This window comes from Carcharodon carcharias, chromosome 19 (assembly GCF_017639515.1).
Source record: "Carcharodon carcharias isolate sCarCar2 chromosome 19, sCarCar2.pri, whole genome shotgun sequence".
Taxonomy (NCBI): Eukaryota; Metazoa; Chordata; class Chondrichthyes; order Lamniformes; family Lamnidae; genus Carcharodon; species Carcharodon carcharias.
Genome location: NC_054485.1, coordinates 109,915,812 through 109,938,642, shown reverse-complemented (window position 1 = coordinate 109,938,642; position 22,831 = coordinate 109,915,812). Strand labels below are relative to the sequence as shown.

Genomic DNA, 22,831 nt, shown 5'->3' with positions numbered 1-22,831 from the left:
ATTTAATTACTCAGTTTTTAGATGAACTGCCATTTAATTCTCTGCTTCAGAAACCAGGGACTGAGGGTGAAAGGTTCACTATAGTGTAAAAAAAAATCTGGGTGTGGTTTATGTTGCTGCTGCACTCAAGAAATGAAACTGAAAGTATTTCACTTCGCACTGATCACCGTTTTACATAAAGCACAGATCAGTCCTTCGAGATGGAAGCCGATCTTTCCTGTGCTGTTTGCCAGGATCTGTATAAAAGTCCTGTCTTAATCGACTGTGATCACAGCTTCTGTCGATCCTGTATAACTCAGTACTGGGAGAAAGCTGACACTACCTCCTGTCCTGTCTGTAGGAAGGAGACTTCCTCCGGGGCCCTGAGACCCAACTACACCCTCTCCAGCATCGTGGAGACATTTATAAAAAGTGATCAGGGTGATAAAATTCAGCAGGAGTGCAGCCTTCACAAGGAGAAGCTGAAGGTTTTCTGTAAAACTGACAATCAGCCCATCTGTCTGATTTGTCAGATTTCAAAGAGTCATCAAAACCATGAAATGCTGCCAGTGGAAGAAGCTATTGAAGAGGTTAAGGTGAGGAGGTACCGTGTAAAATAAAATACAGAAACAGATAACTGAATGTTGAACAGGAAATATTAATAGATTTGGGTTTGATTGTATCTCAATATTTATTATTTAATTACTCAGTCTTTAGATGAACTGCCATTTAATTCTCTGCTTCAGAAACCAGGGACTGAGGGTGAAAGGTTCATTATAATCTAAAAGGGGGTTCACTTTAGATCAAAAACAATAGCTATCCAGCACCTTTAATGTAATAAAACATCCTAATGTCCTTCACAGGGTATTATAAAGTAAAATTAGACACTGAGCCACATCAGGCGATATTTGGCTTGGCCAAAGAGGTAGGTTTCAAGGAAAGTTTTCGAGGAAGAGAGGTAGAGACTTAGAGAGGTTTAGGGAGGAAATTCAGAATTCCTCTGCAGTTAAAGGTACAGCCATCAACAGCAGAATAATTAAACTCAGGGATGCTTAAGAGGCCAGAATTAGGTGAGATCAAATATTTCAGAACATTGTGGGGCTGAAGGAGATTACAGAAATAGGGAGGAGCAAGAACATGGAATGATTTTGTAATAAGGACGTGTAAGATTTAAGGTTTGGGAGGCTCAGATTACCCAAGATAGGTGGTTGAGAACTCATAAGTATTTTTAAGGTAGTTTATCAAATTTATTAGAAGTAACAGTGCATGACCTAAATAGGCAGAAAATTCATACGACACGCAAGTGAGGACGGGTTTACTGGTCCCGAATCGGACAAACAGCTGGGAGAAGCAGCGGGATGCTGATCCCCATGGCTGATAGTGGCAGTCTCCTCAGAATGGTTCACTGACCCTGGATCGGACAAACAGATGGATGAAGCTGATCTCCGTGGTTAGAAGTGGCAGTTTCTTCTGTTCAGTCTTCTTTAGCTAGTCAAAGCATTAGGCCAAAGCCAGCATAGGTCACTTTGAAAAGCTCTTCTCTGTCCAGTCTTCTTGAAACAATCAAGGTACTAGGCCGGAGTCAGCATTGGTCCACCTCGAGAGGCTCTCTCCTGTCCGAAGTATTGTTTTTCTCTCTTGAGAGTCCGTTTACATACTTTATTTCCTGGAGGCTTTTATGCCACTTCTTTATTCAATCATCCATCGGCAAAGGACAGGTATTCAAGGTAATCAGTCCTACTTCCATTGAAACCCATCAGGTTATCTTGTTGCTCATTTCTTTTTAGGATGTCCTGTATAAGCTTCAGACAGTTGGTTCACATATGGATCACAAGGTCGTCTCCCTAAACACACCCACCCACTTCTAGGATTAATAATGTCTTGTTTGAGTGATGTAATAGAGGCATGTCCTTGGCAGGGATAACAACCACTGCTGTCTTGTGTTTGTCAGCTCAGGAAATTGCCACAGAAGCTTTCAATTAAAAAGAGAGAGAGGGAGCTATTCCTATAATATTAAATAAATTACTTAGGATTTTATAAAGTTATTATACTGTGATTTCTTATATATAAGAACTTTAAAATCGAGGTGTTTTTTGCAAGAGCCAATGTAGGTCAGCAAGCACCGGGGTGATGGGTGAATGGGACTTGGTGTAATTAAGAAGATGGGCAGCAGGGTTTTGGATGGCCTCAAGTTTATGGAGGGTAGAATGTGGGAGAGCAGCCGGGAGTGCGTTGGAATATTCTGGAGGTAACAAAGGCACAAATGAGCTTTTCAGTAGGAGATACGCTGAGACAGGGGTGAAGTTGGGCAATGTTTATGGAGGTGGAATTAGGCAGTGTTAGAGACCGTGTGGGTATGTAGTTGGAAACTGATCTTAGGGTCAAATATGACACCAAGAGAGCAAACAGCCTAATTTAATCTCAGACTGTTGCCAGGGAGATGGATGGAGTTAGTAGCTGGGAAATGAAGTTTGGAGTGGGTTCTGAAATCAATGGCTTCAGTCTTCCCAATATTTAATTGGAGGAAATTTCTGTTCATCCAGTACTGAATGTTGGATAAGCAATTTGACAATTTAACGACAGTGGAGGAATCAAGAGAGTGGTGGTGAGCTAGCGCTGGGTGTCGTTCATGTACAGGTGTATGTAATAGTTGATTTGCCCTTTGAATATCAAGCACATTCTCTCGGACAGTTTCTTATCAGATCAGCACTGATCAAGTTTAAAAGTAAATCTGAAAACATCATAGACAGCACACAGGGAGTCCAACAATCTTTAGGTTCCCCTTCAATCCATTCCATGGGACAGGAAATGTGGAGGTCATCCTCAGTAGGAAGTGATAATCTGTGGAATGCGTCTCCTATTTATATTCCAGATGTGAAGCGTGAAATGTCAGCATGAACTTGTTAAACATCCATCAAAGCCTCTCAAACAGCAATGGGGAGAATTATCTCCCCGTTGGGGGGGATGAATGGGAGTGGGGGTGGTGGGCGCACAGCTAGTCGCTGCCTGCGATTGGCTGCATGCCACCATTTTATGTGGGCGGGCCTGTGCAGGTGGGGGTTGCTGAGTCAGGGCCTGTGCACTGTCCCCCATGCACGCAAAAGGGCGCAGAAATCTCTCTGAGGCACGGAGCTGCCTCAGGGAGTTTCATTTCATTATCAAAAAGTCAGTAAGAGAGTTGAGCTTCTTGAGTGTTGTGGGAGCTGCACTCATCCAGGCAAGTGGGGAGTATTCCATCACACTCATGAATTATGCCTTGTAGATGGTGGACAGGCTTTGGGGAGTCAGGAGTGAGTTACTCATCACAGGATTCCCAGCCTCTGACCTGCTCTTGTAGCCACAGTATTTATATGGCTAGTCCAGTTTGGTCGGTCACAAGCCAGAGTCTCTCATGAGTTCTGGGGGATATTTGACCTCTTCAGAGATACATTGAGGACATCCCAAAAGTGCTTTCCTCTCCTCCTGGGAGTATCCTGTCCTGACTGACTTCCAAGTAGGGCAGTTATTTTGGGAGTTTGGTGTCAGGCATATGGATAATGTTTGGGAATAGACTCATAGATGTTTACAGCACAGAATGAGGTCATTCGGCCCATCGTGTCCATGCCGGTCAACAAAGATCCGACTACACATCCCATTTTCCAACACTTGGCCCATAGCCCTGGAGGCTGCAGCAACACAAGTCAATGTCTAAATACTTCTTATCAAATGTTACGAGAGTTTCTGACTTAACCACCCTTTCGGGCAGTGAGTTCCAGACACCCACTGCCCTCAGGGTGAAAACCCTCAACTCCCAGCTTAGCCTTCTACCTCTTACCTTAAATTTATGCTCCCTGATTATTGACCCCTCCACTAATGGAGAAAGTGCTTTCCTATCCACCCTATCTATGCCTTTCATAATCTTATACATCTCTATCAGGTCCCCCCTCAACCTTCGCCGCTCCAAGGAAAACATCCCCAGCCTCTCCAATTTTTCCACATAGCTCAGACCCTCCAGCTTTTATCCTGGTTAATCTCCTCTGCACCCTCTCCAGTGCAATCACATCCTTCCTATAATGTGGTGACCAGAACTACACACAGTATTCCAGTTGTGGCCTAATCAGTGTTTTATACAGTTCCAGCATAACCTCCCTGCTCTTGTATTCTATGCTTTGGCTAATAAAGGCAAGTATCCCATATGCCTTCTTAACCACTTTACCTACTTACCCTGCTACCTGCAGTGATCTGTGATGTGCACACCGAGGTCCCTCTGATCTTCAGTATCTTCCAGGGTCTTACCATTCATAGTGTAATCCCTGGCCTTGTTAGCCCTCCCCAAGTGCATTACCTCACCCTTTTCCGGGTTGAATTCCATTTGCCACTGCTCTGCTCACCTGACCAGTCCATTGATATCCTCCTGCAGTTTACGTCTATCCTCCTCACTATTTACCACCCTACCAATTTTCCTGTTGTTCATGAACTTCTTGATCATACCCCCTACATTTAAGTCCGAATCATTTACATACACCTCAAACAGCAAGGACCCCAACACTGAGCCCTGTGGAACCCCACTGGAAACAGATTTCCAATCACAGAAACATCCCTCTACCATCACCCTCTGTTTCCTGCCTCTCAGCCAATTTTGGATCCAATGTGCCACTTTGCCTTGGTTGCCTTGGGCTCTTGCTTTCTTGGTCAGTCTGCTACGAGGGACCTTATCAAAAGCCCATGTTGACCACATCAAATGCATTACCCTCATCAACACTCCTAGTTACCTCCTCAAAAACTTCGATCAAATTTGTCAAACACGACCTTCCCTTAACAAATCCACGCTGCCTATCCATGATTAATCCGTGTCTCTCCAAGTGCAGATATCTTCTGTCCCTCAGAATTCTTTTCAGTAACTTCCCCATCACTGAGGTTAGACTGCCTGGCCTGTAATTTCTGGTCTATCCCTTCCTCCCTTCTTTAATAATGATACAATGTTAGCAGTCCTCCAGTACTCTGGTACCTCACCTGTGGCCAGAGAGGATTTGAAAATGGCTGCCAGGGTCCCTGATAGCTCTTCCCTTGCCTCCCTTAACAGCCTGGTATACATCTCACCTGGGCCTGCGGATTTATCCACTTTTAAGGCCGCTAAACCCGCCTGCTTCCTCTATGTGTTAATTTCCTCTAACATTTCACCGCCCTCCACCCTGATGTCTATACCTGGGTTGTCCTTTTCCAGTGTGAAGACTGACACAAAGTATTCACTGAGGACACGTCTCCCGGGTCCACACACACACATTACCTCTATTGTCCCTAATTGGCCCCACTCTTTCCCTAGTTATTCTCTTGCTTTTTATATATTTAAAAAACCCCTTTGGATTTTTTATTCTACCCACCAATGCTTTCTCATACACTCTCTTAGTTTTCCAAATTTCCTTTTTAAGATCCCCTTTAACTTTTTATACTCCTCCAGGGACTCTGCTGTATTGAGCAGAGTGTAGAATGAAAGAAATAAATGACGATATAAAAGAAACCCCTGTGAATCAGGGACAAAGAACACCACAAGCAACTGTAGAATCATAGAAAATTACAGTACAGAAGGAGACCATTCGGCCCATTGTGTCTGTGCCAGCTGAAAAAAAAGCTATCAAGCCTGATCCCACTTCCTAGCTCTTTGTTTGTAGCCTTGTAATATATTTTAAATGTGATAAGAATTTCTGCCTCTACCACATTTTCAGGCAGTGAGTTCCAGACCCCCATCGCTCTCAGCGTGTAAAGATTTCTCAACCCCTCTCTAATTCTTTTACCAATTACTTTAACTCCATTAGCGACCTCTCTGCTAAGGGAAATATGTCATTCCTATCCACCCAAACTAGGCCCCTCATAATTTCATACAGCTCAGTTAGATCTCCTCTCAGCCTCCTCTCGTCCAAAGAAAACAAATCTCAGCTTAGCTATCTTTCCTTATAGCTAAAATTGCCCATGGTAACATACTTGAGAATCTTCTCTGTACCCTCCCTCATGCGATCACATCCTTCCTGTAATACGGTGGCCAGAACTGTACTCAGTATTCTAGCTGTGGTCTAATTAATGGCTTATACAGTTCTAGAATAAGCTCCCTGTCCTTATATTCTATATATCGGCATTAAAGGAAAGTGTCCTGTTTGTCTATTTAACCACCTTATCTACCTATCCTGCTGCCTCCAGGGATCTGTAGGCATGTACTTCAAGGTCCCTCACTTCCTCTACACTTCTTATCTGACCAATTATTGTGTATTGCCTTGACTTCTTTGTCCCCCCCCAAATACACTACCTCACATGTTTCATTTGTCACGTTTCTGACTCCGGAATGTTACACTTGACAATATGTGTCAAGTGCTTTTTTAGTTTCAATGCCATATTTTTGAAGTCAATCTAGGACTTTGTTCAACCTTACAATGTGCTCTCTCTCTGTATCACTGCTAATTAGAATATCTTCCAAGAGGCAGCACACTCCCTTCATCCCACATTATACCTGATCAATGATTCTCTGGAACACTGTGGGAGCAATAGACACCCCCAAATGGTTACTTTTTGTACAGGTGCAACCCGTTGTGTGTATGAATGGTGGGAAATTCTTTGCTGTTGTCAGTTAACCCTAACTGTAAGTATGTATTTGACAGAACTATCTTATTGAACACCTTCCCATTGGCTAAATTAGAAAACAAAGCTTCACTGGTAGGCAATGTTTAAGTATCATTCTCGATCACCTTGTTTACAGTTTGTTTATGATCTCCACAAAACTGCTCAGACCCGCCTGCTTTTTGAATGGCCATCATGAATACGACCCATTCACTGCTCTTCACCTTCATAATCGTCCCTGTTCTTTCTAGTCTATCGAGCTCTTACTGCTTCTAACTGTGCATAAAGCATTGGCTTAACCTCACCAAATATCAGCTGTACATGGTCCTTTACCTTGGCTTCAACCTTGGAAGTTTAATTTTAATCACTTGGTTCTCCTTGCTGAAATGCCACATCATGCTCTCTTAGCACTTTCCCAATGTCAGCCATGTTCGTCGAAGGGTCACGAGGACTCGAAACGTCAACTCTTTTCTTCTCCGCCGATGCTGCCAGACCCGCTGAGTTTTTCCAGGTAATTCTGTTTTTGTTTTGGATTTCCAGCATCCGCAGTTTTTTTTTGTTTTTATATGTTTTTTTGTTCTTATGTTCATACTAATCCCTACTGTAAATACCACAGTCCAGTTTAACTCTATCTTGTTAAACCAGTTCCTTACCATCAGGGAGACTTTGTTCCCTCCAACTTCTACCAGTGGTAAATAATATGATGTATAACATTGATGTATTATCCTAACACTAAATTAACCTCACACTGGAATATTATTATTGGAACAACTAGACAGTTTCACACCAGTTTTGTACACAGGGCTGTGACTTGAGGATTTTTTGGAGAAGAGAAGATTGAGAGGAGATTTGACAGAGGTGTTTAAAATCATGGGGGCGGGGGGGTGGGGGGGTGGTCTGGACAGAGTTGTTAGGCGATTAACATTTTTTTACAGAACAGACGCAGCTCCTGTGGGCAAGAAATCACTCATAAGATGTCAAGAAATTGATTGAACATTTTGGAAATCTTAGGAAAGGAGCTTCCAAAGCAGGTTGCTAGCTGAAAAACACAGTCCCGGTATCTCTGCCAAGGAAAGTCAAAGGTATCCCTGACAAGGTTGAAATTCCTGACCCACACATAAGCCAGTCATGTAAGAAAAGGTTAAAAACAGGGTCTCGAGGGAGAAAAAAAAATCACTTCAGGCAGGAAAGAGTTTTTTGAAATGATCCGTGCTTCCATTTTCTTTGGATGGAGCGAGACTGGGAGAGAGAGCTTCCTAGCACCTCGGTTAGCTTGAGGAGCGCAAAGCAAAAGAGAGGAAAGCTTCAAACTGAACAGACAAGAGGCTGCTGCCTCCTAGCTGCTGAAATCGGCTTTATCCATCCATTCACCCTCCGGGACCTGTAAACTGTCCTGACCTGTCACGGGGTCGTATGCTTTTCCTGTCTTTTTAGCTTGTGCATCACATTTAAACTGTTGTTTCTTAATAAACAACTTAACAAATTATTCCAAAATCACTTATGAGCTCAGCTTCATTTTTGGGTAATCTGTGGCTCCCGAACTTCAATCTATGATCAATCAATGGGGCATTACTCATTGATGTTGCGTTGTCTACATCATGGATATTTATTAGTAAGAAAGAAATACAGAACAGAAAAGAGTTGGACAGAAGAGTAAGTACAGTAGCAGTAGAATTACTTTCTGACAGGGATTTTGAGTCAATTTAAATCAATGAAATTTGAAGCCTTTATGTTATCCTCATATCTCAGTCAACGCGTTGGTGATTTCAGTGGAAATAGAAACTCAGGCAGTTACTATAGTGAGTGACTGATCCCAGAAACCAGTCTTACACTAGACAGCAAGCTGAAAATTTACCTCAGAAACTGCTGAATGTGATGAAAAAGAGGCCCCATAAAAATTATCTTAGATTAATGATATTTAATTTTGGAGTATTTATTTCTGAAAAATGTAGAAATGAATTGATGTTTTTGTTCAGGAGGGACTGCGAAACTTACTGAAGCCAGTGCAGAACAAGAAGAAGGAATGTGATGCTTTAAAAAGTGATTATGAGGAAACATTAACCCACATTCAGGTACTCCTGATGCTATTTTGTCCTATGTTCTGTATACACTTGCAGAATGGTACCTTGCAGATTCTGGTCTCTCTATTCTGAAAATTAAAAAGAGGAAGTAAGAAGGTACAAAAAATGATAAGGATGATTCCAGAAAAGTGGAAGTCGCCGTAGTTCTAGAGGAGCATAGGCTGCTCTCATTAGAGAGCAAGAGAGAGGACTGGTGATGAGTTTAACCTCAGGTGAGGTTGAGAAGCCTTCATGGATGACCTCAGCCGGTACGGGAATTGAACCCATGCTGTTGGTGTCACTCTGCATCACAAACCAACCATCCAAGCTAACCGACCGCCAATTCAGAATAGAGAGCTTAAATCTATCAGGAAAAATTGAACTGGCTGAATCTCTTTTCTCTAGAAAAGCGAAGGTTCAGGGAGTTATTTAAAAGTATATCTCGATAAATTATCTGGATGGGAATTAACTAGATTGGGAATGTTTTTCTCTATAATATTCATAAAAATCCTCATTTGATTTTTCAATCTCTCTGATATTTTGCAAAGGACCAAAGTGTAAAGACAGAGAAACAGATTACAGCCGAATTTGAAAAACTGCACCAGTTTCTCCATGAGGAAGAGAGAATCATGTTGGAAGATCTGAACCTGGAGAAAAAGAAAAAGAGTCAGGAGATGAAGGAGATGATTGAGAAGATAACGGAGGAAATCTCATCACTTTCACTCACTGTTCGGGATATTGAACAAGAGCTGAGTGAACAGGACAACATCAAGTTTTTAACGGTGCCTGTTTATTTATTTCTCCCTCCTTCACCTCTTTTCTTTGAGACTGTCATGAAGAATGAACAGGTTGTGTCATCAATACCTAGAATATAAAATTCACTGACCAAAATAATACCAATCATCTGTGACACTTGGTTTTTCTCTGTCTCACACCCAAGGTCACCCAAGGCTGCCTTTAACTTGGAAATTACTACATCTGGAGCTTGTTTATTGTAGTGAAGTATTACAAGGGAACAGTTTAATAAGATGAAACAATGAGGAAAATCAGCTTCATACAGAGTGAGAAACACTTACAATGGTCAGACCATTCTCCCCTGGGTGTACATTTCCAGTTCAACTGTTGGTCTGAGACTGGGAACTACAGTGCAGGATCCAGCCAGGCAGAACTTTTTTTTTTGCAAAAATATACTTTATTCATAAAATATCTAAAAGAGCTTTACAAACATTTCAAAATGGCCATCACAGAAAGTGCAACAATACTCAAATTATCTACATAGATCCTGTTGCACTCTGAGGTGCTTCATTTTTTTTTTGAAAAATATACTTTATTCATAAGATATCTGGAAGAATATTCCAAAACATTTCAAAATCACCATCACATAAGTACAATCAGATTCAACTTTTACACATGGATCACTAGGTGCATCAATACAATCAATGAATATTACAATCATTTTCAATCTGGTCAATGCAGACAATCAGACAATGGGATTGGAGTTATTAACATACATCATATTGCACTCTGAGGTGCTTCGATACAATTATAATACAATTAGTATTCAATGCATATTTTCATTGTGAGCTATACAGCCCGAGGGGCTTTCAACAGTTCCCAACCCCTCGGTGCACTGTGGCAGAAAGGTCTTAGACAGCGACCTTTCCCCATTGCACCTTTGCAGCGGCTGCCCCAAGCTTTAGTGCGCCCCTCAGCACGTAGTCCTGGACCTTGGAATGTGCCAGTCTGCAACACTCAGTCAGGGATAACTCTTTGCGCTGAAAGACCAACAAGGTTGAGCAGACCAAAGAGCGTCTTTCACCGAGTTGATGATCCTCCAGCTGCAGTTGATGTTTGTCTCGGTGTGTGCCCCTGGGAACAGCCCATAGAGCACAGAGTCCTGTGTCACAGCACTGCTTGGGATGAACCTCGACAGAAACCACTGCATCTCTCTCCAGACCTCCTTTGCAAAGGCACAATCTACAAGGAGGTGAACAACGGTCTCGTCCCCACCACAGCCACCTCGAGGGCAACGTGCCGAGGGGGTGAGACTCCTGGCATGTAGGAAGGATCTTACAGGGAGGGCCTTTCTCACCACCAGCCAAGCTATGTCCTGGTGCTTGTTAGAAAGTTCTGGCGATGAGGCATTCTGCCAAATGACTTTGACATTCTGCTCGGGGAACCATCCCACAGGATCCACCCTCTCCTTTTCCCTCAGGGCCTTTAAGACGTTACGTGTTGACCACTGCCTGATGGACTTGTGGTCAAAGGTGTTTCTCTGCATAAATTTTTCCACGAGAGACAGGTGGTACGGCACGGTCCAACTACTTGGAGCGTTCTGCGGCATCGTGGCCAGACCCATCCTTCGCAACTGAGGTGCTTCATTACCATGTTTACAATGCTTTGCTCCTCCCTGGCTCAATCTGTAATGATTCTGTCCAGGAGAGAGCTCTCCACAGGGTCAGATACACAGATAGGTAAAGCTTTCTCCCAGCAGTTAAATAGTTAAATGTTCAGAGAATGGGAGGGGGGAATCTCCACTCTGCAAACATTTAAATTACGATCGATTTCCCAGGAAGCTCAGTGAACATCCAAGTATTTTTGTTAATTCTCTGCTGTGTATTGAAATGTTGACTAATCTATTTTAGCACTGGTGGTCGAGGGATAAATAGTCAGTAATTTCTATTGGACAACCCCAGGTTGTACAGTGCCCCAAATCCAGCTGTCCAAAATCCAGAATTCTCCAAAAACCAGGCATTTTTCTCTCCGTGCACCGCTCAAAACTTACAACATTTATATAATTTACCCTGTCTGTTTAATAACATGTGTCTCAAGTATCAGCGTTCAGCCGCTGTCCCGGGCTGTGCTTTTCATCATCCAACTCATTCATGGATTGATCGATTGGACCTTTCACGGAAACGTGTGATTTAAACACAGGTTCACACGATGCTTCAATTCACCAAAGCACCCAGACTAGCTGGCTTTAATCCAATTAAGACACGCACTCACACCTATAGACAGAGACCCTGCTACAAGTCCACTTTAAAATAATTCCTAATAATATTATATACATTAATATCTTCATGACAATAAGTGGGTGATGGGATAGGATGGGTCGGTGGGTTTGGGTGGTGAGGGAGAGTTGGGTAGTCAGGGGTGGGGATAGTCAGAGTGTGGGGGGGTGGGGGGGGTTGGGGGGTGGTGGTGGTGGTAGCCGGTGTCAGGTGAACTAGCCGGGGTCAGGGGATTCAGTACTTTGATTACCAAGGAGTTAGAGCAAGTTTTGACTGTCCAACTTTTCCTGGGTAACTATTCTGCTAAGTAAGTCAGAACCATCCGAAGTCTCCGGTTTAACTTGGTATTTCAAAGGGTTCCAGATGCAAAGTAAATACCTTACAAAAGTTGAAACTTCCCAGGTAGTTCCTGTGTAGTCAGTATGTTGGGACTTCCGAGGGATCCCCCAGCGCATCTTTTGGGGTAACTCTGGGCTACAACCATCTGAAGAACAGATGATCTGGGCCGATTAATTAATATTTGCTGAGAAGGAAGACATTACCAAAATCTTTTCATCTTGCACTCCCATTGGTAACGTGTCTCTCTTTTCACCAATGTTCAAGTTCTGTTCTTCCAAGCGACTGCTAATAAATTAGTTCCAATAATTGGACATCCATCAGGGTTTTACAATTGGATTGTATCTCTGTGAGTTGTGTTGTGCAATAAAATTGAGTTATGTGTAATATTGTCGAGTAATTCACAGTCCAGTGAGGGCAGGGAGAGGCAGTCCAATAACTTGCTATATTTATAATGTACTTTTCTGTGGAATTCAGTTTGTTTCTTTACTTTTTGTGATAAAATGCTCTTCAAACACAAACATTAATAATTGTTCTTGTTCCACAGAAATTTCAGGATCTACAGAAAAGGTAAAATTTAGACCCTTGATTTGATTTTTATTTCTAACATATTTCTCCCTCACCCTGGAAAGATCCAACACTGACCTTTATCTCCTGTTTCAGAGTGAAGCGAACTCTCCCAGAGCCACAGAAGGTTTACCCTTTAATAAATGTGGGGAAGTACATTGGGTCGCTGCAGTACAGAGTGTGGAAAAAGATGCTGACGGTGATTAATACAGGTGGGTGTGAGCTTCCTGACACCAGCTATTAAACAGCTCTCTCTGTTATTAGTACAGGGGCCAGTCTCAATTTTATTTCAGTCAGTTTTCTGTGTAAACAAGTAATTGTCACAGTGACCAGCTCCACCTGCTGGGCACTCATAGTATTGGGAAGAGATAGTGTTCATTCAACCTATCTTTGTGGATCACTAATCCAGCATTCTGGTTTTTTTTCCCTTCTCCCACTCATCCCTCAGGATGGATTCCTGCCGTGAATTGTCCCCCAGTTTCCCAAACACTCTGTAAGGTACAAGCATGGGATACTCCTGGATAGTTGAGATAAACTGTAAGTTTAGGATCATCCATTCTGTTTACCTATTTAGCAACAGAGTCCATATGGTTATTTTGGCACTAGATCCTGTTCCTTCTTCCATTCGCAGACGTGGAAAAGGGGATTTCCCCCTGTGAGGGGCATCTGTTAGTGACCTGTTGGGCAGTGAAACATTTTACCGTTTTCACCGGCACCCATTATTGACCCAGCACAACCCAATCACTCTCAGAAAACAGCAAGTCATCTACATACTGCGTTATTCAACCTTGACATCTGAATTCCTGCATAGATGTAGACATATTCTGGTGAAAAATTGAGAGACTGTTATGGAAACTCTGGGGAAAACATGTTCAGATAAACTGTAGACTTTTGATTGGAAAGGCAAACGTAGTTATCTGCAGCAGGGAAATTGACCACAACCCATTTGAGATGTCTAGGACAGTGGATATGGCAGTGGGTCCTTGTGGTTCACCACCACCGTTACAGTGGTGGCACAAACAGGAACATTCTTACTGACTTCCCTATAATCAATGGTCACTCATCAGGAACTATTTTTAATGGGTTAGAAAGGGGAATTTACATGGGTTACTAAGGATGTCAACAGTTCCTGTTCCACTTAGGAGGCTACAGCCTTTGCGAGGTCTTTCTCCACTTCTTAAGGGAAAGTGTATCGTTTTTATGGTTGGGACATGGGGTCTCCCTCTATTGTCACAACTCACTGGGGATAGCACGCTGTAATCTCAAGCCCCACTGCTCCCTGAGCCGAGGCAAATGTGGAAAGTTTGATTTGACATCCAAATTGCCCAATTCTACCTAACTGTTTAGTTTAGATTAACAGATTATCAGCACCAGGTTTGTAAACTTAACAAGTAAATAACTTGAACTGCTAACTTTTAGTTCTATAACTTAAACTCTACCCCTTCTTAACCCCTACACACAAACACACACACACACACACACACATACACGACAATAAAAACATGGATTTTAAGGGTGATTTAAAACAGTTCGACAGCACCAATCTGGAGCACGGGATTAAATGGGTTGATTTTGATTGATGTCTTCCAAAACCCCTTGCAGTTCATTGTTAAAGAAATGAGATGGTCTTCCAGCACTTTCAGTCTGTAGTTCACTGGTTGAAAATTTGCTTTTCAATGTCTCTACTGGTGATTTTCCTCTTTTCCTCTTGACATGGGTTTTTTCAGAGAGTGCAGGTTACAGAGATTCGACGAAAAAACCAGCTAGCTAGCCTTTTAGATTTACTAGAATCTTACACACATAGGAGAGAGAGGTTTTAGATGTGTTCTCTTTGAGGATAGGATCTCTCTGCTCACTGCTATCACACAAAACCTTGGTCAGCTGATCAGGAGCCAATTAAAGTGTTGCTAGGCAGTTACCCTTAGTTCAGGACCCATTTCCGGCACCATTTTGTCCAACCTGGCACACTCTGTTCCAGGAGATAGCAACATTGTATGTTCCTCATCCTGTTCCAGTGAACATGTCTTTCAACTGCAGCCATGGTAGGTTTTAAAGCCACAGTCCAATTTTAAAGCCACAGTCCAAGAAAAATAAAAATAGGCTCTTTACACTATCCTGACTTCTCCCTGAGTATTTCATCCACAAAAATGTTTGTGAACAGTGGAGACTTCCCTATTTTCTTCTACTACAGTCCCATACATTTCCTGTGTCTGGGTTCTCAGAGTTTTTAAATAATAGGATCCTATTGATGTCATAACCCATGTCTCACCGTGACGTGGAGGAATAACCAACACCTTGTCCGCTATCCATTCCACCCCACAAACAGTTATTTACCACGAGAGGCAACTTCCAATCTGAACCTAAAACTCCCATCCCAGGCTGGTCCCATCTCACTAAAACACACGTCCACTTTGTTTGGGGGGGTCTCACCTTAAAACTTAAGGGTTTGGATATCGCTCCAATCTCTGCATCACCTGTAAATCTTCCCAACAATGGATTCTCCTGTAGATCATATGAGAGGGTGAATCTACCACCGTGCTGGACACTCCTGTGTCTACAACCTTTCTTTTCCTCCACTATAATATCTACACATTGTCTATCATACTCATCATACCTGAGTGGACAAGGATACTCAAGGCTGGGTGCAGCCCCTTCCTGCTGAATTTCCTGGGACACCCTCTCCCTGGCGACATGGACCTGACCCTGGGGAGTGTTTTCGTGCTGACACCATTTCAATAATCTTTGGAATTTCTGGAAACTAGGGGTCTGTGGGTCGGGTATCTCTTGACTCCAAGTCCCCTGACTCTGGCCCCTCATTGATTTCCTCCCCTCTTGGGCAAACTGTCCACTTCCCCCACACTTGAAACAGGTCGGGATGATCTGCTTTTCCCCAGGTGTAAAGGGCTTCCCCTCTAGCTGACACCTCCATGGGGCCCTGTCATCAGTGAGTGGAGTTTACCTCCGCTGTACAAGGGGAGCCATAGGTTTTGGTGGATCAGGGGCTTCTAACAAGGGTCTGTCAGCCTGCTTGGTTTCTAACTCAATATCCCTCACACTGAGGAGCACTCACTTCTCCAACCAGCCCTAGGGACTCGGCACATATTATACAAAGTGTTCATCTCATGTGGCTGCTTGTTTCTGTACCATCCTGATGTCACGCTCTCTCTCTTTATCTGTCGGGTGACCTCTCCCTGCCTGTCACATCCTCTCTCTCTGTTGCGCACCCTCTCCCTCGCTGCCTTACGTGACCTCATTCCACTTGTCATTGTCTTTCTCTCTTCCTTTGCTTGTCTCTCTCTGTCTCTCACACTCTTTTACTCTCTGCTTGTCACATCACTCCCCTTTGCCTGTCATGCTCTCTCTCTGTTGGCTGCACCCTCTCTCTGTCGCACTCTCTCTTTCTCTCTCTCACTGCCAGTGACACCTCCTCTCTCTCACTCTCTGCCTGTAATGCTCTCTCCTTTTCTCACTGCTTTTCTCACCCTCTTCCCCTCACAATTTGTTGCACACTCTCTTTCTGCCTGTCATGTCCTCTCTCTCTGCCTGTCATGCTCTCTATCCGCCTGTCATACCTTCTTTCTCTATGTCGGTCATGATCTCTCTCTTTTACTGTCCCAACATCTTTCTTCTTTTCGTACCCAATCTCCCTCGCTCTGCGTGTCATGTTCTTTCACTCTGCCTGTCATGTCCTCTCACTCTGCCTGTCATGTCCCCTCTCCGTCCTGTCATGTCCTCTCTCACTGCCTGCCGTGTCCTCTCTCACTGCCTGTCATGTCCCCTCTCTCTGCCTGTCGTGTCCCCTCTCTCTGCCTGTCGTGTCCCCTTTCTCTGCCTGTCGTGTCCTCTCTCACTGCCTGTCGTGTCCCCTCTCACTGCCTGTCGTGTCCTCTCTCACTGCTTGTCGTGTCCTCTCACTCTGTCTGTCGTGTCCTCTCTCACTGTCTGTCGTGTCCTCTCACTCTGCCTGTCGTGTCCTCTCTCACTGCCTGTTGTGTCCTCTCACTCTGCCTGTCGTGTCCTCTCACTCTACCTGTCGTGTCCTCTGTCACTGCCTGTCGTGTCCTTTCACTCTGCCTGTCGTGTCCCCTCTCTCTGCCTGTCATGCCCTCTGCCAGTCACAGCCTCTCTCCCTGCCTGTTGTGACCTTGTTCTGCCTCTGACATTCTCTCTTTCTGCTTGTCACAACCTTGCTTTGTCTGCTGCATCCTCTTTCTCTCTCTCTCTACCTGTCGCAGCCTTATTGTTTGCCCTGTCTGTCTGACTCACCCTCTCTCTCTCTCTTTCTCTAACTGTCACATATTGTTCCCTCTCTCTATGCCTTTTCCAAACTCATTCTGCCTGTCCTGCTTTCTCCATCTCTCTGCCTTTCACAATCGCACTCTGCCTGTTGGCGCTCTTTCTCTTGCTCTCTGCCTGTTGCGATATTTTCTCTCACTGCCTGCCGCGACTTTGCTCTGGCTGTCACACTCCTCTCTCTCACCATGCTTATTGCTCTCTGCTGCGCCTTCTCTCTCTCTCTCTCTCATTCTGTCGATTCCTCCCTCTCTCTCCCTCTATCTCTTTGCCCTCCTTTCTGTAGCCCATCTCTACTCCTGAGTTTTTATATTGCAGAGTACTAATTGAGCGCAGTTCTGAGATCCTGTCTCCCTCACCACTCCTCCCCACAATGTCTGTTTCTGCCCCTCTGCCTCTCTGTAATGAGGTTTCCTCAGCCTCAATCCAGGGCACGGCCACCAGGTAAAGCCTTCCCCTGGGCCAGTGGCTTTCCGTTTCCCCCTGTGTGTTGCATAAACTCTTTTCTGGGGGATGAATTTCTAATTCCGGATCATTGCTGATTTTCCCAATCACTAAGCAGATGTGAAAGTTACAGTTGTCTGGCACATAAAGGGTTAATGTTGGACTGAGTGCAGTACCGCCCACCCTATGATGTAAGGGATCACATGACGCACACCTAGCGGTCAATGTTGGGCTAGACAGAGCCGTGTTTAGAAGTAAGTATGGAGACAGCTCCTAGCTTGGACCTTTACTATACGTATGTATATAGTTACCAGTAATCAATAAAGATTTACTGAACAAGACTATAAATACCATAATAAGACCTGCCAAACAACACACCATACAACATGGTGGCAGCTAATGGAACAATGCAGAACCTTGCAGAAACTGCAGAAGAAAATTATAAACCTAGAAGACTGAAAAAAAATCAGAGGCATTCTGACCTGAAGACAAGCTCAAGAAGCGAAGGTGCAGAAGGAGATCACCAGAGAGAAGTTCCAAAGAAAGGCTTGGAAGCTGAAGGCAGAGATAAAACTCCTCGTCTGCAGCAGAAGATTCCATCGAATCCTGTGTAAGTCCAGCTTCAATACCCAGAGAGGCAGAGTCAGAAGACCTGGCAGCGTTGAGTTAAAAACGTAACTTCCTGGACAGAAAACGTTCTAAACAGCTTTAAAAGCCGGCAATAGTCAGAATTGCTGTTTTAAATCACAACTCAATAAACCCAAGTCCTGAGCCAGTGCCTGAACACATGACGGCCGAGACCACTCTGATTCGAAAAGGGAAGACAAAGGAAGTCATTAAATAATTAAATCAATTGGAATTGATAGTAAAAAACCCAGCAAACCTCAGGATTTGATGGTTACATAACCTGATAAAAATGAGATTAAGCGGGGATGACTCTAACAGGCCGCTGCTGCAAAATTTTTATTGCTAAGATTATGAACGCCATTACTGCGAGAGCCTGTCAAAACCAGCAGCAAAGAAGCAAATGGTGGTGCCATCTTGGTTATTCAGAAAACTCTTAAAGCTGAACCTACATTTAAAATTTATTAACTATGGATCAGAAATCTACTCTACCCGACCAGTTTGAACTTATCCAAGGCCCAGATTAGTCACAAAGTTGGGGACTCTGGAGAGATTCCTTAGTTACAGGATAGCTTCAGGTCTGGATAAAAAGGCAGAAGTTGAACAATTTGACACACTGAAATAAAGCCAGAAAATGCTGGAAAAACTCAGCAGGTCTGACAGCATCTGTGGAGAGAGAGAAACGGAGTTAACGTTTCGAGTCCGTATGACACTTCTTTAGAGCAATCGAGTTAACACACTGCTTTATTCTGTAGGCCTAATAGCAGATGGTATACTAGCCGACAAGGAATCAATGAATCCTCAGAAAGATCTGATGAAGTTTTAAAATCACTTGACACCTATTTTAATCTCAGAATTAACAAGATCTTTGAAAGGGCAAAATTTAACAAATGTGTCCAACAGCCCAGAGAACCTATTGACTTCTCCATTAATGATCTGTACAGAATGGCAGAAAGCTGTGACTATGGTGACTTGAAATCAGAGCTCACCAGGGATAAAACCATTACCAGAGTGGCAGACGACTCAGTCTCAAACATGCATCAAGTGAAGAAAGATCTAACCCTTGATAAGGCCGTTCGAATGTCAGGCAGTCTGAAATTTGCTTACAGCACAGACCAATCTTGAGGAGAGAAAGAAAGCCAGGGTATAAGGTGAACCCCATTGTCTAAGGGATGCAATACCCTAACCAACCAGTACAGCAGCCATGCCAGCGCTGTGGAGACAAGTGCCCCCACTGGCGAAATCGATGTCCGGCAAGCTCAGCACAATGCTTTAACTGTAACTCCATGGGGAAGTTCAGGAAGCTGATCTAAGCCAAAGCATCCAAACGCACAAGGGATCCCAAGAAAATCCATGAGGTTGAGAACACAACCATGCTATTTGGATGAGGTAAAAGATCTTGGATTCTCATTCTGGAAAGCGGACATGTCGGTCAATGGTCATCTCATAAACTTTAAATTGGACACATGAGCCAGTGTCACGGTCCTATCGGACAGGGAACCATGGCTGAGAGACCTCTGGCCACTTACAGCAGGCACAGTGGGTCACAGTGGGCCTGGTGGAATCCGACTTTTGGTTATAGGCTTGACTCAAGCAAGATCCATTAAGGTACGGCGGCAAACAAATCTTCAAAGTTATGTACGTCATGTGGAACCAGTCTTTTTCTCTCTCACACAGAGATGCCCTTGTAGCCCTGAATCTCCTGAAGAAGGCAGAAAATGTCAAGCCAACCACTGTCATGAATCATACAGACCTGCAGGTTCCCAAGAGCTCCAACAAGACAGATACTCTCGACTGGACAGCAGCTCGGAATTGTACTCACATTTTGCAGCGTAGGCTTGCCCACCTTCTTGACAGCGGCGAGAGCCCCTAGTTGGTCTGACCAGCCAAACATTCAGAAGGTTACCACAGGGTCTTGGGTGGAAGATGGTCAACCCCTGACTCCGACACTGCAACCTCCAGCCAGTCTTGCAGTTACCCATTAGGCGCTGGAACGGAGAAGCAGCCATCGACCGACCACAGCCCACCAGACAGCCGAGGTTAAAGGTGAGCTTGTTGAGAAATCACGCCCTCACAACAGGCAGTGACATCTCCCGTCCCAACATGCATCACAGGGAGGCTGTGCGTAGGAGGAAAAGGAAAACACACACTACAAACGAACAGAGAGGCTGTTCTCCCTGTAAAGGACAGGATAAAATGACGACTGTCCATTACAACGAACAGGGAATTGACAAAGAGCGATTCGACTCAAAAGAATGGAAAATGAGTATCGAGAACCAAGCAGATGCCAGAGCTACCACCTGTTCGCCAAGGTTTATCTACTGCGACAGGGCCTACCCCCTCCTCCAACAGCAGCAAAAATAAGACCTGGCAGAGCTATAAGGTCTCCAGACCACCTGAACCTGAACTCAAAGACTTTAGTGGGGGTGGGGGGGAAATGTAATAGAAATAATGTAAATGTTTATTAAACTGGATTACTCTGTAAATACTTTGGTGTAGCATTAGGGTCTAGCACGTAAAGGGTTAACGTGGGGCCGAGTACAGTGCCGCCCACACTATGATGTAAGGGATCACATGACCCAAAACCAGAGGTCAGTGTTGGATGAGGCAGAGCCATGTCTGGAGACAGCCTCTATCTTGGACCCTTTACAGGTGCACATTTATATAGTTACTGATAAACTACCCAAGACTACAAATATCTTAAAAAAACCTACAAATTACCCAATATCATACAAGTGTGACTAACATTTTATTTGTGTCCATCTGTTCCCAGCTCCAGTGACCTTCGACCCTAATACAGCCCATCCTAAACTTCTTCTGTCTGAGGACCTGAGGAACGTGATTTACACCAAGAAACGGCAGCAGCTTCCTGACAATCTGGAGAGATTCAAACCCTGTGTCAGTGTCCTGGGATCAGAGGGATTCACATCAGGGAAACATTCCTGGGAGGTGGAGGTGGGGAACAAGACTGAGTGGGATGTGGGTGTGGTCAAGGAATCCATCAGTAGGAAGGGGGAAATCACCCTGGATCCAGGTGATGGATACTGGACAATGATCCTGAGAGAGGGGACTGATTACTGGGCTGGTGAGAAACCATCGAAACGTTTAAAACTAAGTGTGAAGCCGAGAAAGATTCGAATCTGTCTGGATTATGAGGGAGGGAAGGTGTCCTTTTATAACTCAGATAACAAGTCCCATATCTACACTTTCACTGCTACATTCGCTGAGAAACTCTATCCTTACTTCAGTCCAGAGATCACTGATGGGATTAAAAACACAGAACCACTGAAAATCTGTCCCCGGACAGTAACAATCCAGGAGGGTGAGGGTTTTATCCCTTCATTCAAATAAAGACTGTTTCTTGTATGTGGGGGGGAGAGGGGGGTTTGTTCCTCTGTAGTAGAGAGCTGTTTGTCATTTACCAATCCTGGCCCCTTCCCCTCCACTGTCAGCGGGGGCCGTCCATTCCATTCAGGAGGGGGAGACGGGTCCCTCTGGTCCGGCCTGTACCTCCCGGGGATGTGTGAGGACCCCTGCCTGAGGGAGGGCCATAGGATCTAGACACTTGTCACAGAGCTGGAACTGGAGCTGGGATAGGTCAGGCTGATGAGGCTAGGCCACCCCAGGACCTGCTCTATCTGGTCTGACCCACACACTGGGTCACTGGATGGTAGTGGGGGAGGGGAGGGCCCCACACACTGGGTCACTGGATGGTGATGGGGGAGGGGAGGGCCCCACAGGCTGGACAGTGGTGGGGGAGGTGAAGGCCCCATACATTGGCCATGTTCCTTACCTTTGACCACCCAGTGCGGGGGGGGGGGGCGATGGGCAGATCGGGAGACCTCCCAGTATAAAGGTGGCCACTAACAGGTCCAGGCAGAGGGTAGTTGAGCCTTACCACCTGCCTCTCTTTCATGGCTATGTCCCCGTCCAGAGATCCCTGGACAGAAAGAGTGCATGGTGTCTGCCAGTACGTTTGAAGCCTTCAGTAATGTCATTTTAATTTGATATAAGTTTCTTTCAAAGTTTTGGTTTGTTTTTTTACAGTGGGGATTTTCAAATGGGGTACTTCATTGTTTCAGGTTCTTCAGAAGAGGAATAACTAGGCACAGACTGAAACTGCAGTTGTATAAGGAGGTGCATGTGTAATTTTGTAAATAAATATATACAAAAGTGTGTAAAGATTGGCCAGTTCTATCCTTCACCAACTGACTTTCTGGAAGATAACACTTTGGAATAGATCTACAGTGAATCCTCCATGGAAGAAGTCTTTGTTGGTGTCATTCCCAGGATAGAGACAGTGGTTTTGTGATCATTGTGCCCTGTTAGGTAAGACTGTCTTATCACATGGGTGTTGTAGGATGTCCTCGTGCTGCTGGGAGTTGATGCTGCTTTGTTGATATTCTTCAATTGTGTCACAAATAAAGGTTAAATTGATTTTACTCTAAATGTGTGTAGTTTTGTCCGTTTCAAGAGGTCAAAGCTCAGGTTACAGGGCAGAATGTGATGTGGTAGGTGAGGGGCCCGTCATTCTCAGTGAAATCTAAAGCACCCCTGCCAATCCAATATCCAGGTGCCCCAAGGGAATTGAGTTACTAATTGGCAGTAGAAATTCTGAGGTCTGGGTTTTCAACTCCACCATGTCCATTAAATCACTGCACTTCCTGCTGTGTGAGAGAAATCCCGCCCCTGAGAGCTGGCAGCCAATCAGAGGCCAGCAGCTCAGCGGTACAGGCAGCGCCACTGGAAGTGGTGGCCACTGCTGGTATTACACAGGGGCCTACCCAGAGATTCAGTGATAGACTCCCCAGAGACAAGTAGGTGGGCAAGAAGGCGGACCTAGGGAGGGGGGAGCTGACTGCAAGGGGAGGGAATGGCTTCCTGCGGGCCCAAATCTTCCCAATCATGTCTCTCAATGGGACATAGAGAGCT

General features: G+C 44.5%; 1 protein-coding gene across 2 annotated transcripts; it reads left to right on the top strand.

The window, feature by feature from the left end:
- The first annotated feature begins 140 nt into the window (after nucleotides 1-140).
- On the top strand, nucleotides 141-22,348 carry LOC121291409 (zinc-binding protein A33-like). Of its 2 annotated transcripts, XM_041212531.1 has the most exons (6): nucleotides 142-575; nucleotides 8,541-8,636; nucleotides 9,173-9,406; nucleotides 12,519-12,541; nucleotides 12,635-12,750; nucleotides 20,673-22,348. In XM_041212531.1, exons 1-6 carry the CDS (start codon nucleotides 201-203, stop codon nucleotides 21,248-21,250), a joined length of 1,422 nt encoding a protein of 473 aa, XP_041068465.1. In that variant the 5' UTR covers nucleotides 142-200; the 3' UTR covers nucleotides 21,251-22,348. The 2 variants fall into 2 exon arrangements, with proteins under 2 accessions (XP_041068466.1, XP_041068465.1); XM_041212532.1 differs by lacking the exon at nucleotides 8,541-8,636 and having other exon boundaries at nucleotides 141-575.
- Nucleotides 22,349-22,831: the final 483 nt, after the last annotated feature.